The sequence below is a fragment of the Chaetodon auriga genome, chromosome 14 (genome assembly GCF_051107435.1).
Source record: "Chaetodon auriga isolate fChaAug3 chromosome 14, fChaAug3.hap1, whole genome shotgun sequence".
NCBI lineage: Eukaryota > Metazoa > Chordata > Actinopteri > Chaetodontiformes > Chaetodontidae > Chaetodon > Chaetodon auriga.
The window spans coordinates 15,028,681-15,041,550 of record NC_135087.1 but is presented as its reverse complement, the minus strand read 5'-3'; the positions used below and the strand labels follow the sequence as shown (position 1 = coordinate 15,041,550).

The following is a 12,870-nucleotide window of genomic DNA, read 5'->3' as shown; positions in this document are numbered from 1 at the left end:
TTTCTACAAAGACTCAAAGAAGTGATTATATAATCAGTTGTAACATTTAGATACCTTAAACTACTTTCTAAGCAGCCTTTGATCTTAAAGTATAATTACAAAACTTATGTCTAAAAAAATTTAGAATTAAAGGAAAATCAAAGACTTAAAATTTTAAAAAGGACAACAGATATGTTGTGTTAATATTAGGACTAACTATTACACCTACATGATTTGGTAACACTGCTTGTCAAATTGTCAAACCTGTAAGTTGTTCAAATTAGAAATTAAGTTCTAAAAAAATATATCAATATATAGAGATATCAAAATGAACAATTAAATTTGTCAGATAAGAAGGACATAGGTATAATCCAATATATGATTAAAAACATATATCTATGCTGACAAAAATCACTTTTACTAACACATACTGTATCACACTTACTGTTAACTGTCACAGTGACACTGTTTGAGACCAGTGAGGAAACACAAAGCAGAACTGACACCAACAACTGCACTACAGCGCTGACCCTCAGCAGCTGGTGGCACAGTTTGTCCCATCATGCTCTCTGTCCAGTCATGAAGCCACAGAGGACAAGCTTCCCACCACAGACAGACAGACAGGATCATGATGGGACCACAGCAGCCATCTTTAGAGCACTTCTATCTTTGGAACTGGGGGCATGAATGTATTCTCTATCATATTTGTCATTTGTAAACCCAGCGACCTGATGGACATGACATATTGATTAACAAGTGTTTTTATGGTCTGTGTTAAACGAGCAAAACCAGAAGAAATGAGCACTTTCCTCAGTCAGATCTGAGCCTCCATGTGCAACACATCCAGCCACAGGCACAGCAGGCCACACGGTGGGAATAAACTGACTGGATCTGAGCTGACATCCCGAGGCGCTCAACACTTACAAACATGCATCTATATCTCCAGAGGAATCGCTGCCTGATCCATCATTACCGAATGGGAGTTGACTTGCTCTTGCGTAATGTGAGGTAACATGACAACAAGCTGTGGGGGAGTTAGCGGGAAGAAAAACAAACAAGAAAGCCAGACTTCTGCTCCAGGAGTTACCCTGTGTGGTTCTGCAAAATGGGTGACTTTGATGCCAATATATACTTATGATTTTACCGCAGCAAGCAAGAGCCCCCACTGCAGCTACCAGGAACTCACAGCGCAGCAAGACAATGCACGACTGTGTGTGTGGACGAGAGAAAATGCTTCAACGGTGGAGGGGGAGCCACAAGACGAGGGGGCGAGTCTGTCTGCTTGATGAATGTTTCTGTCTCAGACTGTCTCTGCAGCTCTGGACCATTATTAAACACTGAGTGAGTAAACTATACTAATGAAACTATAATAATACACAGGACAGTATATATATATATATATCTATATATCTATCTATATCTATATATCGATATCTATATATCTATATCTATAGATATATAGATAGATATCGATATCTATATCTATCTATCTATCTATATCTATAGATATAGATAGATAGATAGATAGATAGATAGATAGATGTAGATGTATATTTGCACATCATTGTTATAAATGATTGGTTGGCAGCTGAACTACAGATCCAACAAATGCAATAATTTGTTACATTTTTCAAGTTCTACAAATATCTGTTTGTTAAATCAGATTGTGAATCTCTTCAGCCCTGTTGTATAATTAAATACAAAAGAAATAAAATATTTAAAAAAAAAAGATTGTTGAATGAAATCTTTGGAAAATATTTGACTTTTTTAGCTTTCAAGAGAGGTTAAACCAGTGCAGTGCTCTGGTCCTAAAATATTCTACTTATTTATACCTGGAACAGGGAATTCCCTCACTGATCCTGAATTATCCCCAAACCCAGTAGACTGTCAGACTTCCATCGCCTCTTTCTATGGGATGAAGCCTCCTGTTTCCCCCTTGCTGAGGCCAGCCAGGGGGCTGCCTCTGTGGGGAAAGGTGAGACACACTCTCCCATTTACAGTCGTCATAAATCAACAAATTTCTATCAAACTCTAACCCGTCTAAATTTTTGCAGGAGGATACAGTGCTGACAGGCAGAAACACCAGGAATGACTTAGAAAGTGAGGTGGAGCATAAAATTTGGATGCAGGGAGCATCAAAATCACTTTGTTGCTGCCTCATGAGAGAATCTCTTATTCATAGAATCTATTAATAGAAGCTTAATAAGTGAGTCGTCTATATCACGTTGTACTGTCAACTAAAAAATGTTTTGATTAACATTTTTATGAAATGTGGACGGATTTGATTCATAAGTAAGATGAATTAAAGTGTGCTCGCTTCTGACTTTTCTTGAATTGCCATTTGCAACCAGCACCTCAAAATTTGGCATTGCTTTTGTCTTACTTGGTCTGGTGACTGTACTTCAGCGCGCTGACTTCACACACGCCGTTCCGAGCAGAGCCTCCGTCGTAAAACAGGGCTCAGGCTAAAGGCCCTGCCTGAACCTGACATTAAAGGCCATTTAAAATCAGGACACTGTCTGATTTGCCACAGTGATGAATGCCTAACCTGGGCCAGGCCTTCTGTGAAACACTAAACTCCCCTGAGCAGCAAATGAGCTCTGACTGTTTCTTTTTATTTGATCCTATTTCATTTGGTAGCGTCCCTGCCTCGCTGTCCAGTCCAATTACACGGCAGGTAAAGGGATCTTTACGCAGACACTCTTTGGTCTGAAACTGCTAATCTTCCAAGTCGTAGCGGCAACTCCTTGTGATTTAAAGAGAAACTTTGGTTGGGGTTCTGGGTTCCAGAGCTAACTGCACTATATACATGACAGAAAAAGAATCGAAGGTATTTGTCTTTATGGGAGCAGAGAGTCCTACAGTAGGTTCAAACCACTCGTCACTCTCTCCCTGAGAGGAGCGCAAAAAGAGGTCATCACCCTCTCCCCAAACAGGAAGCCCCATCAAAAGAGGATCATGTTTCTGCACAAGCCGGACGGTGACCTGCTCCTGAGCATCACCAATGACTAGATGCTGCACACACGCACGTAGCAAAGGAACAAAGTGCCATTATGTCTGCAATCATGTGCCAATTTAAATGAGATTTGCATGACAGAGCCATTCATTGACACACACAGACAAAACAAGCGAGGAGACATGAATGTCTGACTGCTAGAACCAAGTCTCCTGACCTTTGACCCGAGCCCGGAGGGCAAGACACTGCAGTCGCCACCTCAGGATCAGGTGAGGGGCAGACAGCCTCGCTCGTCTCAGTCAAGCAGAGTGAGCGAGCCAAAGTGTGAAAGCCGGTTAGCCTCTCCGCGTCCGATGCAATTCACAGTGTGGAGGGAAGTGATCTGTGTTAGCTTCATAATTAAGACCACTTGCTTTCTTAAGGCTGGTTTATAATAGCCAGGCATAAATATTTATTCCTGGCGGCTGGAGAGGATAAAAATGGTGGGAGTCAGAGGTGGAGCTCACCAAACATCCAGAATTCAGTGCTCGCCCTGTGATGCTAATACCCTCAAGGACTACTGTGCCAGACTGCGCTGCAGCAGAGATCAAATACGAGGGCCCTTATGCTGCATTTATTGTCTTCAGGTCTTCCATTTTTCCTAATAAATGAGTGACAGCTTGAGGTGGGTCTGGGTACTTTAGTAGACTCTTTGTATTTTTCCCCCGGGTCAGAGAGGAGAGGGCTTTAACAGCGATCTAAAAAACGTAGGGGAGAGCTGCGGAGCATATCTAATTGCTTTCATATGCCGTATTATTGGATGATTTAAATAACCACAGACATCAGGGGCACTGGGGGGCATCGCCTTTAACCTCCCCATGGCCCTGGCCAAGACTGACTGGCTGGCTGGCTGATGGAAAGGCTCTGCGCCCACGATGACTTTTTTTTTTATCCATCGATTATCACTGATGCTTGGGTTTTACTCCTGCTTTTTTAAGTGCTCTAGAGGAAAGAAATACAGATGCTTCTTTGGTGAGCTGTTCTGTCATTGGACCTGAAACAGGAGAGGTTGTGGTATTACGATGACACAAGAGGCAATATTTAGAAAACTGGGAAAAGCCAGCTCAGGCCAGCCAAGGTCCTGAATACACCCACAAACCTCTCTGCACAGGGCAGGTAGACGGGTAGACACAGTGAGTGATTTACTTTGAAACAAAGATGACCCAAGCAATAAAATGCAATGTAGTGTGCAGTTTAAGCCTGGATGCCTACAGTGGAAATGAATGTACTTATATGACAGGGCAACGTCCTACCAGTCAGATCTTTCTTCAGCTTCCGCATGTCCTTGGTGAGGTCCTCAAACTTCACCTGAGCAGCCTGGAAGAAATCCTGAGGCTCCAAAAGAGGAAATACACTCTTGTCTGTGCCGGCGTGCTGGGACAGTGGAGCAAACATAAAAATATCAGTGTTAAAAAACAGATATTTTAAAAGTGTACAACTGTGAATGTGATTGACAGTACCATACCTTATCAAAGTTACGCAGATAGTATAAAACAACATAATCCACCAGATTCATGTGGTTGTCCTGAGGAAGAAACAGCTGATGATTAAGATCATACTTCTCAGGAAATTACAGCACAGTGCAACATTAGAAGTGTGTTACCCTGCTCTTCACATCCTTCAGTTTGGGGAGGATCTCCAGTCCAAAGCCATCCGCCTGACCTCTGGTCCTGTTCCCTCCGTTCATATAGTTCCCAAAGGCCAGAACAAGACCCAATACATCCCGCAAACAATTGCACTCTAACAGATTCTGACACACACACACACACACACACACACACACACACACACGGGCATTGGGTTAGTTAGCCTCCATGTAGCTTATTGACACTTCTCTGAAGCAGTGTGTGCTGACGTGACGTTCTTACTTTGCAGACATTCAAAATGATGTCGACCTTGCGACGGAGGGAGGAGATGGTATCGAGGAATACTGACTGGAAGATGATGCAGTGAGCTCGGCCTGCGAAGTTGGGAATCTGGGAGAGCTCATAGAGAAACCTGCAAAACAAAAGGGGATGAGGAGGAGGAGGAGGAGGCGGGAGAGAATTGGGTGTGATGTGTTATGACAGAATTAAACAAAATGTCTAACAGGAAGAACTATTTTGGGGCCTTGGCAGGGCGTGCTTTCCCCCGGCCGAGTCAATGTTGCTGTTCACAGGGAGGCAGGCAGCTGATAGTCATGAGCAGCGCTGCTCGGCTGGGTTTGAAAGGTGCACGGGGTCGGGTGGAGGGAGAGCGGCGAGCGGCGCACAGGGATTGATCAAAGGTAGCTCTGGCCTGATGCGGGACGACTTGTGTAAACAGTGCCGTGTCAGAGGGGAGCGGAGCGGTAACATCCTGTGTGATTAGGCCCTGCTGATGGCGGGAGACACTGAGTAGAGATGACTCGGGCAGCCGTAGTGACAGATCTGGTCAAACATGGAAATAGGAAGGCCGGGCTGACCGGCACCGTAGGGTCCAGGCCTTCTTAATTGGCCTGGACTACTTAACCCTGACAGGAACTACAGAACTACTGAAGCAACGTCCATTAATGCATATTAATAACATGCACAAACCTGTAGAAGACTATAAATGTATTGTTTTTTTGTGGAATATCCTAAATATTTTGGAACATTTGGAGGACGTGCTCTTACTGCTCAGGTTTGTCCAGCAGTTTGACTTCATCTTCTTTAGACTTCTCATAGTGTCTCATTATCCTGTCCATTTCATCACTGGTGGCCCTCTAGAAAGACACACAACACAAAGTCCAAAATCAAGATGCACACTAGATCAATACAGCCAAATATGTTCAGAAAGAGAAAGACACAGAAATCTGAGGAGGTACTACAGTTGTTGCAGTGCAACATGCTGCACAGGAGCAAAAAAAAAAAAAAAAAAAATCGCACTGATGGAAGACACTGTAGTAAAACGAATTATTTTCTTTAAAGCTGTCAGATGGTTTTACAGCCTTATGTTTCTACATTTCTTTATTACCTCAGACTGGCTGCTCCTTTTCACTTACATTTTCATATAAAGCCTCAATGGTCTCCAAATCCACCACAGAGTTGTCCACAGTCAGAACAGCTGGAACAGTAAAGATATTCATGGTAAGCAGTTGGTTGTATGAAGGGATAAGATCTTGGCCAAAGCATGCTGCCTTTTAAGTGCTGCCAGCGCTTGAAGAACAAATCTGTTTTTTGCGACAGGGGACATAAACTCTTGCTACCCCTGTGATTTTGTTAAACTTTGGTTAACAGAACATTATATATGTAACAAACTAGGTGTCAAAACTAGGAAAAAAAGGGCAATATTTGACCAAAACCAGGGTGCTATCTGTGTCAACCTGCATCTACGCTGCACCAGCAACCAAAACATTCAATTCAATTCATTCAATTACCATGTAGTGGAATTTTACACCTAATTTAGAACATTTGGTTGAGGTGTTGAGGGTGGGAGTGTGGCCAGGCTGTGGGGAACATATATGTGGGGCAGACTGGGTGTGAGACCACAGATTTCCTCTCCTCTGGAGAAAGCAGACTTGGGGACGATGCCCCTCGCTGCAGCTTAAAACGAAAAGCCTGAAGGTGCTTAACCTCTGGGCCCGCAGCTAGAACCACCACAGCCGACTGTAATGATTCTTTGAGTGAGGCAGGAGAAGGTGAGCCAAGGGAGAAAGGGAGGATGGAAGAGGAGGTGAAAAGAAGAGGAAGAGGAGGGAGAGAAAAGGGGTAAATAAAGCCTGGGTGAAATCATGATTTAGACACCAAAAGAGAGAAATAGTGTGGAAAAAGAAGGAAATTTTGGTTGCAGGCCGCGTGTTTGTTTAGCGTGACTCACACAGGAAAAACCGAAGCGCGCAAGGAAGAATGTCGAGGACGGCACAAAAAGAGAAAGTGACTCCTGTTCTGTGTCTGAGAGGTGTCACAGGTTTATGGCTTAGTGAGGGAGGAGGGGAGGAGGACATGATGGGAGGGGTGGCTCCAGTGCTGCTGGATCAGCTGACAGTCGTCTGGTTGGTGTCATACTGAGGAGGCCTGCAAAACGTGTGTGCGAATCTGGGTGAATTTGCTAATAATAATGGCCACTGTGTATAGAAAAATACACAGCGAAATCTAGCTTCAGCCTTAGCTTGCTAACATTAGCTAACATTACATTAGCCTATTAACACACGAACATTCAACTGGTAAGGTTTGCGAAATAACAGGTACTGTGGGCACAAGTGACAATTACACAAGGACAGTGATGTAAAATGTCCAAGTGTTGATGATCAAATTTATTTCTAATGAAATAAACATTTAATTTGTAAGCCGAAGAATTTGTCATTTCATGTTTAAAAGTATAGCCTGGTAGCCATAAAATGTATAATATTGTATAATGTATATTGCACGCTATAGGCTCTAATAGTTCTTGTCTTGTTAACTTAAACGACTATTAAAATCCTAATTTTGTTAATTTTATGCTGCCTTTATTAAGACAAAATCCATGTATGGTACTTAAAACACTAAGGCATTTGAGGTTTAGAAATAAGTTTCAGGTAGAAAACCGTGTTTATAGTAATGTTAAAAAAGTGCAATTTTTTGGTATCAGTACCATGAATCATGTATCGTACTATTGCAGGTAAATGCAGCAATTTTAACAACACCGCCCTAGTCTTTTCAATCACTCACTGCTTCCAGCTAACAAGGTAATACTTTGCATTCTGGTTCCCAGCTGTTCCTGTTGCAGAGAAGCTGTCAATGTGGTCCGAATGTCTGGATCAGAGAGAACGCTGGAGGTCCATTTCCTACATCTTATTAGAGTGGATTATTCAGTCCCTCAGCCATGCAGCCGTCAATCACACACCAAAGGGGGGCCTGCTCCAGTGTGCACAGGAGCACTCTGATCCGAGGGGAGCCGGATATCTCTCCACACCGACAGATCAAAGCCTGCCTGCCAACCGCCTCACACCCTCTCCTTCCACTTTTCACTCATCGGCTTTGGTGTGGAAGGGCATGTGTGGCGTGTGAACATGTGTATGTGTGTGTGTTTGTGTGCGTGTGGTGAGGTGGTGTGTGGGGGAGAGCCTCCCTTTGCCCTTGAACCATGGTGGCCCTTGAGGTCCCCCAGTCACTCCGGCGGGTGCAGTTGACCCCCTCTCTCCCCGAACCAGAGTCCTAGCTTCTCTACTCCCCTCTCTCCCTCCCTAGTAGCTCTAATTACATTACATGTCCCATGTCCTTTTAATTTGGCAACAAAGGGGAGGCAAGCAGGCGAGGCCAGGGACCGGGGCCCTTAGAAGTGCTTGTTAAGGTGCTGTCCTTCATTGTCAGATTCAAATTGTTAATTTCACATACACCTCTCTTTAAAGCACAAGGAAGCAACCTCATGCTGGGTGTGAGTAGGCTTTTTTTTTTTTTTTTTTTTTAACCAAACCGCCTCAACAAACTGACACTGGAACAGAGAGAAAGGGATTGAGGGGAAAGGGGAAAAAAATCTAAACAAAATGGGCGTCCTGGTGCTCTGTGCTGTTTGGCTTGTGTTTGAGGTGGTTTTATGTGGTAGCGCAGTGTCTGCTAACTGTGGAAGGTGGTTTTGTACATGCTTAGATCATTAGTGGGGTGTCAGTCCCATTAGGCTTGTGGAAACCGTCACTGGCTACAATAAACAGATCTGCTGGCCGCATGCTCAGACTAGCAGGCGGCAGGCACTCTCCGCCACAGTCCCAGGACAGGACCAATTCCTGGCCCATCTACGCTGTCCCCAACACATATATTATGTGTCTGCACACAAATACAACCACTTCAACGCACACACGCCTGCATTTTTCCATAACTGAGCATGTAATCAATCCACGCAGCTCTTCAAATGAAGGCGATAGCAATTTGATTTTACCCAGCGCAGGGATTTCAGAAAAACTGACAGGCTGCTTTCATCCCAGTGTTGCTGTCTTCACATTTTGACAAATCGAGGCATTTTCTTTCCCACTGTGGTAACTGGAAAAATCATCCATTTTCCACTTGAAACACAAATGAATCCAAGAAAAAAAAAAAAAAAGCCTCTGGTTACAAATTAGTAGCTGTCAAGAGGTCGGAAATTATTCTCTGCTGCAGCCCTCGCTATCTCATCTCTAAAAATAACTCCATCTGCATTTCATCAGGGCTCATCCTCAATTCACTGTTAAATAGGACAGTAAATTCACTTTATTGCTGTTGAATCGAAATGAGAGCTCCTTCCTTGAAAGACATTCAAGTGATATCATGGTGTGCACGAACTTCGAGACAAGCTGAACGGACTGACATCAGAAAGCAGTTTTCACCTTGTTGAATGTCCTTCATCTCCAGATGCAGGCTCGATATGAGGATGCCAACTGCTTGTGAACGCTTCCCATCCAGCAGCTTGATAATCTGGAAAGTAGAATGAATGAATTCATATTGTTAAAATGCAAGATTATTAGTAGCATTCAGTGTAAAATCCACAGTATGCATCTCAGTTAAGGCTTAAGTTGAGTAATTGCCTTATCTTACATAATTTAGTAAGTCAGTGGTTTAATATTTCAACGAATATTATCGTTAATTACTGTATAAACTTCTACAAATCTCCCATGGCTTCATATTTTTTACTATGATCTGTTATATTATTCAAACACTGACAAAACAAATTTAGGAACAGATGGTGAATAAAAACTTAATTTCTGTGATGAGAGGCTGGAGAGAAAAAAAAAAAAAAAATCAGTCACTTCCCGGCTGTGGAAGCAGATGACGGATGATGAGCAAGGCAGAGCCCCAGTGAGTCCACGTAGGCAGGGAATCATCTGGATTGACCCAAACGACTGTACTTACCAACACACACTGTCATAACCCATCATCGTGATGCACACGACACACACATGGGACACACTTTGTCAAGTTTCATCAACGAGGGGAGCGAAGTCAAAACAGAAAAGCACCTCCTCCAGTTTACCGAAGAACATGTGTGAGATATAATCAAAAAATATCAAGTCGCAGTGAAAGTACAAAGGCAAAAGTGGCACCATAAAAGGACAGTCTCGAAGAGCAAGGCAAAAAGAAGCAGGGCTTTTTATAACAAACTATAAATTCACAGGATTTTTATTTGTGCCTACACATGGTCACAATTACTTATGACTGAATTAGCCGTAAAGCCAGAGAGAGTTTTGGCAAGGTAAAGCCCCGCTCTAAAAGTTAATGTGTCAGGCTTCTTCATTAGGTATTATGGCGTTGTCGGCTACTGGGTTGTCCAGTGGGAGCTGGAGAGCAGAAGCCTTAGAAGTGGGTATTGCATTACAGGGCGTTAGTGGGTGCCATGCTGCTTCCAGCTCTATTACCTGGATCACTGGGGATCTCCCACTCTAAAGGACTTGAGACGGCTGAGTACCAGGCTTTCCCAACACCTCTAATTAACCACTTTGGACGGGCCACACTAAAAGCAGCCCAGGAACCCTTCCCGCTCACTGTTGCTGCAGAACTCGCCAATTAGCCTGAACAGTTAAGTTAATGGGAAAAGACAACTGATGCTGGATGCTTGGTGTTAGACACGCAAACAGCTTGGCTAAGCGGAGGGAGCCGCGTGATGCTGATGCTGAGACAGGTAGACATCAATAGCAAACGGCTCCCTCCTGTGGAGAAACAGAGAACTGAAAGCGCTCTGAGTATTTCATCCGAAACTGCTGCGGACCCTCAAATAACACAGACAGATCAGAGGAAAGAGGGAAGAAGAAGAGAGAGAAAAGGCAAGCAGCCTATAAAAATAAACAAAATGATAGAAGGAGACACTGGGAGCGTCAGCCGTTTGAGCTGAAGCAGGTGGCTGATGTAAGGCGAGGTGGGCAGGGTGATGCAGGTTCAGAGCTGAGCGGATAGTTTACACAGCCACGGCTGAGCAGCCAGCCAGCTCCGCGGTGACTGTCTGTCTGACTATCTGTCTGGAATCACCCAGGCAGATGTTACAATAACAACTGGATCAAGACTTCCCATCAATAACCACCTACGATACACTCAACAACCCCAGTCTCACCCAGCGGTGTTAGTCTTACACCCACTCTCCCACGTCATAGCCAGAGCTTCAAATATGTCTTTAATAAACGCACAATGATTGCTCATAAGTTATTCCCATAAACTGGTTAAAGCTGCTGTTTTGTTTAAGGAGACCTGCTATGTTTAAACTTGATACATGTTTGATTTATGTCAGTAATGGACATTGCTGTTTTCGTGTTGACTGATGTGCATATTTGCACACATACAAACGCAACGGCACATTTGGCTCGATTGATTTCTCGGTCTTGATCCATCTCTTCCTCCCTCCTAATCACTCAATCAAGAATGCACCGACATGCCCATCCTGTCCACTCCCCCATTCCCTTAGGTGCCCCATCTTCATCGCCTCTTCTAGCCAGGAGAGTGGAGCCACATGCCTGCAATTATACCCCTGGTCCAGTCGGGTCCGGTCTGCTCGGGTTGGAGAGCTCTCTTCCATGTCATCTCCTCTGCTTTGATATGCTAATCAGCAGAGAGAAAGGGGCTCCAGAGTAAACAAGAGCTTTGATTTTTCTATGGCACACATGATAAAAATTAACTCCCTCATGTAGGCATCGGCTGCATCCCCCCCAGTTTCAACTTTCGCCGTGTGGAGTTGTTGGAAAGCAGGGAAGTGGCTCATATGCATAATGTACACACACATTCCATTCCCTCCCACTCATCTCCTCTCGTTGCACAGAGCCCCCCAGGCTGTGGTGTTAACATGATCTGGCAACACTTTCTGAGCAAGTGCATAATCACTTGTGAGGACGTGCCGTCATCACACACGTGCAATCAAGCCCCGGCGCACAGACACAGAAACTAAAACGTCAGCACATACACAAACACAGGTAGAGACAAACAAACCAAAGAGGATTCTGGGCAGGAGTGTGTGCAGACAGAGACAGGTAGTCTGCATGAGGGACAGAGACCACTCTGTGGGTGAGCCAGTCATGTAAAGACCCACCGAGCTCTAGCCTGACAGATAAAGAAGAATTACATGAGTAAAAACTAAAGTGTGCAAGAGGCTCTCTAGTGATTATGTGCATTTCCACCGGGCGCGTTCTGTCTCTGTTTCAGATGCAGCTCTCTGCTCTACTCCAGGGAGAACATGCACTGAGTCTATTTTTGATGGACAACGTGCCTGTCCGCACAAAGCAGATCAAGCTAGACAGGACGTCAGACACACGAACGGTGAAGAGGATCCTGTAAATTTTCAACAAAATCAGGCAGGCAAAACGCTCTGCTTCTGAAATGATGTCAGATGTCTCAATGGTCTCTGGGAACTTGTGATGGGCAGTCTTTTACTGTTTGCTGACATTCTATAGACCAAATGACTAAATGATGGTGAAAATAACTGCTAAAATGAACAAAGAGCAGCAGCTAACCCTATAAATGGGGATAAAATTATTGGCTGAAATTGTTAAAAAAGCTGGAGCAGCAGGAAAAGTCTCTAAAAAAGATTCATGGAAAAAGAATCAATGCCAGCTTTGTTCTTTTGCACCCCTCAGGAAGGCAAAAATACTGTGTAAAATCTGATCGAAAGCATGCCAGGAAAGAGTAACCTGACTGATACTGGATTTTTGAGGGTTATTGATAACTGAGAATTTAAAAATCTCAGAAGATATATCAGATGATAATCTCATAAGTATTGGTGTAGGAGCGACATACATGCCTACACCGATACATCTGCAATAAGCATATAACGACCAATATAGTGGCCAATTTTTTGGTCCGACTCCAGCGGAAATAACATCTTACAAGATCTATACGAACGTCTTAACCTCTATGATCCATTCCTCTTCAGCTCAGTCGCACCTTGTCCTCATCCCCACTCTGATCCCTTCCTCCCCACCCTCCCAAACAATCTGTTTCTCCTCATTCTTTGCTTCCCTTTCTTTCTTTCCC

At 44.0% G+C, this 12,870-nt stretch overlaps 1 protein-coding gene across 2 annotated transcripts in view; it reads right to left on the bottom strand.

The window, feature by feature from the left end:
- Positions 1 to 12,870, bottom strand: part of LOC143331561 (formin) — a 51,053-nt gene that overhangs the window by 15,269 nt on the left and 22,914 nt on the right. For both annotated transcript variants that reach the window (XM_076748572.1, XM_076748571.1), the window contains 7 exons: positions 9,249 to 9,336; positions 5,976 to 6,037; positions 5,608 to 5,696; positions 4,843 to 4,972; positions 4,578 to 4,724; positions 4,440 to 4,499; positions 4,228 to 4,348 (listed from right to left, as the gene is read on the bottom strand). In XM_076748572.1, coding sequence (XP_076604687.1) covers positions 4,228 to 4,348; positions 4,440 to 4,499; positions 4,578 to 4,724; positions 4,843 to 4,972; positions 5,608 to 5,696; positions 5,976 to 6,037; positions 9,249 to 9,336 — 697 coding nt within the window. The remainder of the gene's footprint in view (positions 1 to 4,227; positions 4,349 to 4,439; positions 4,500 to 4,577; positions 4,725 to 4,842; positions 4,973 to 5,607; positions 5,697 to 5,975; positions 6,038 to 9,248; positions 9,337 to 12,870) is intronic.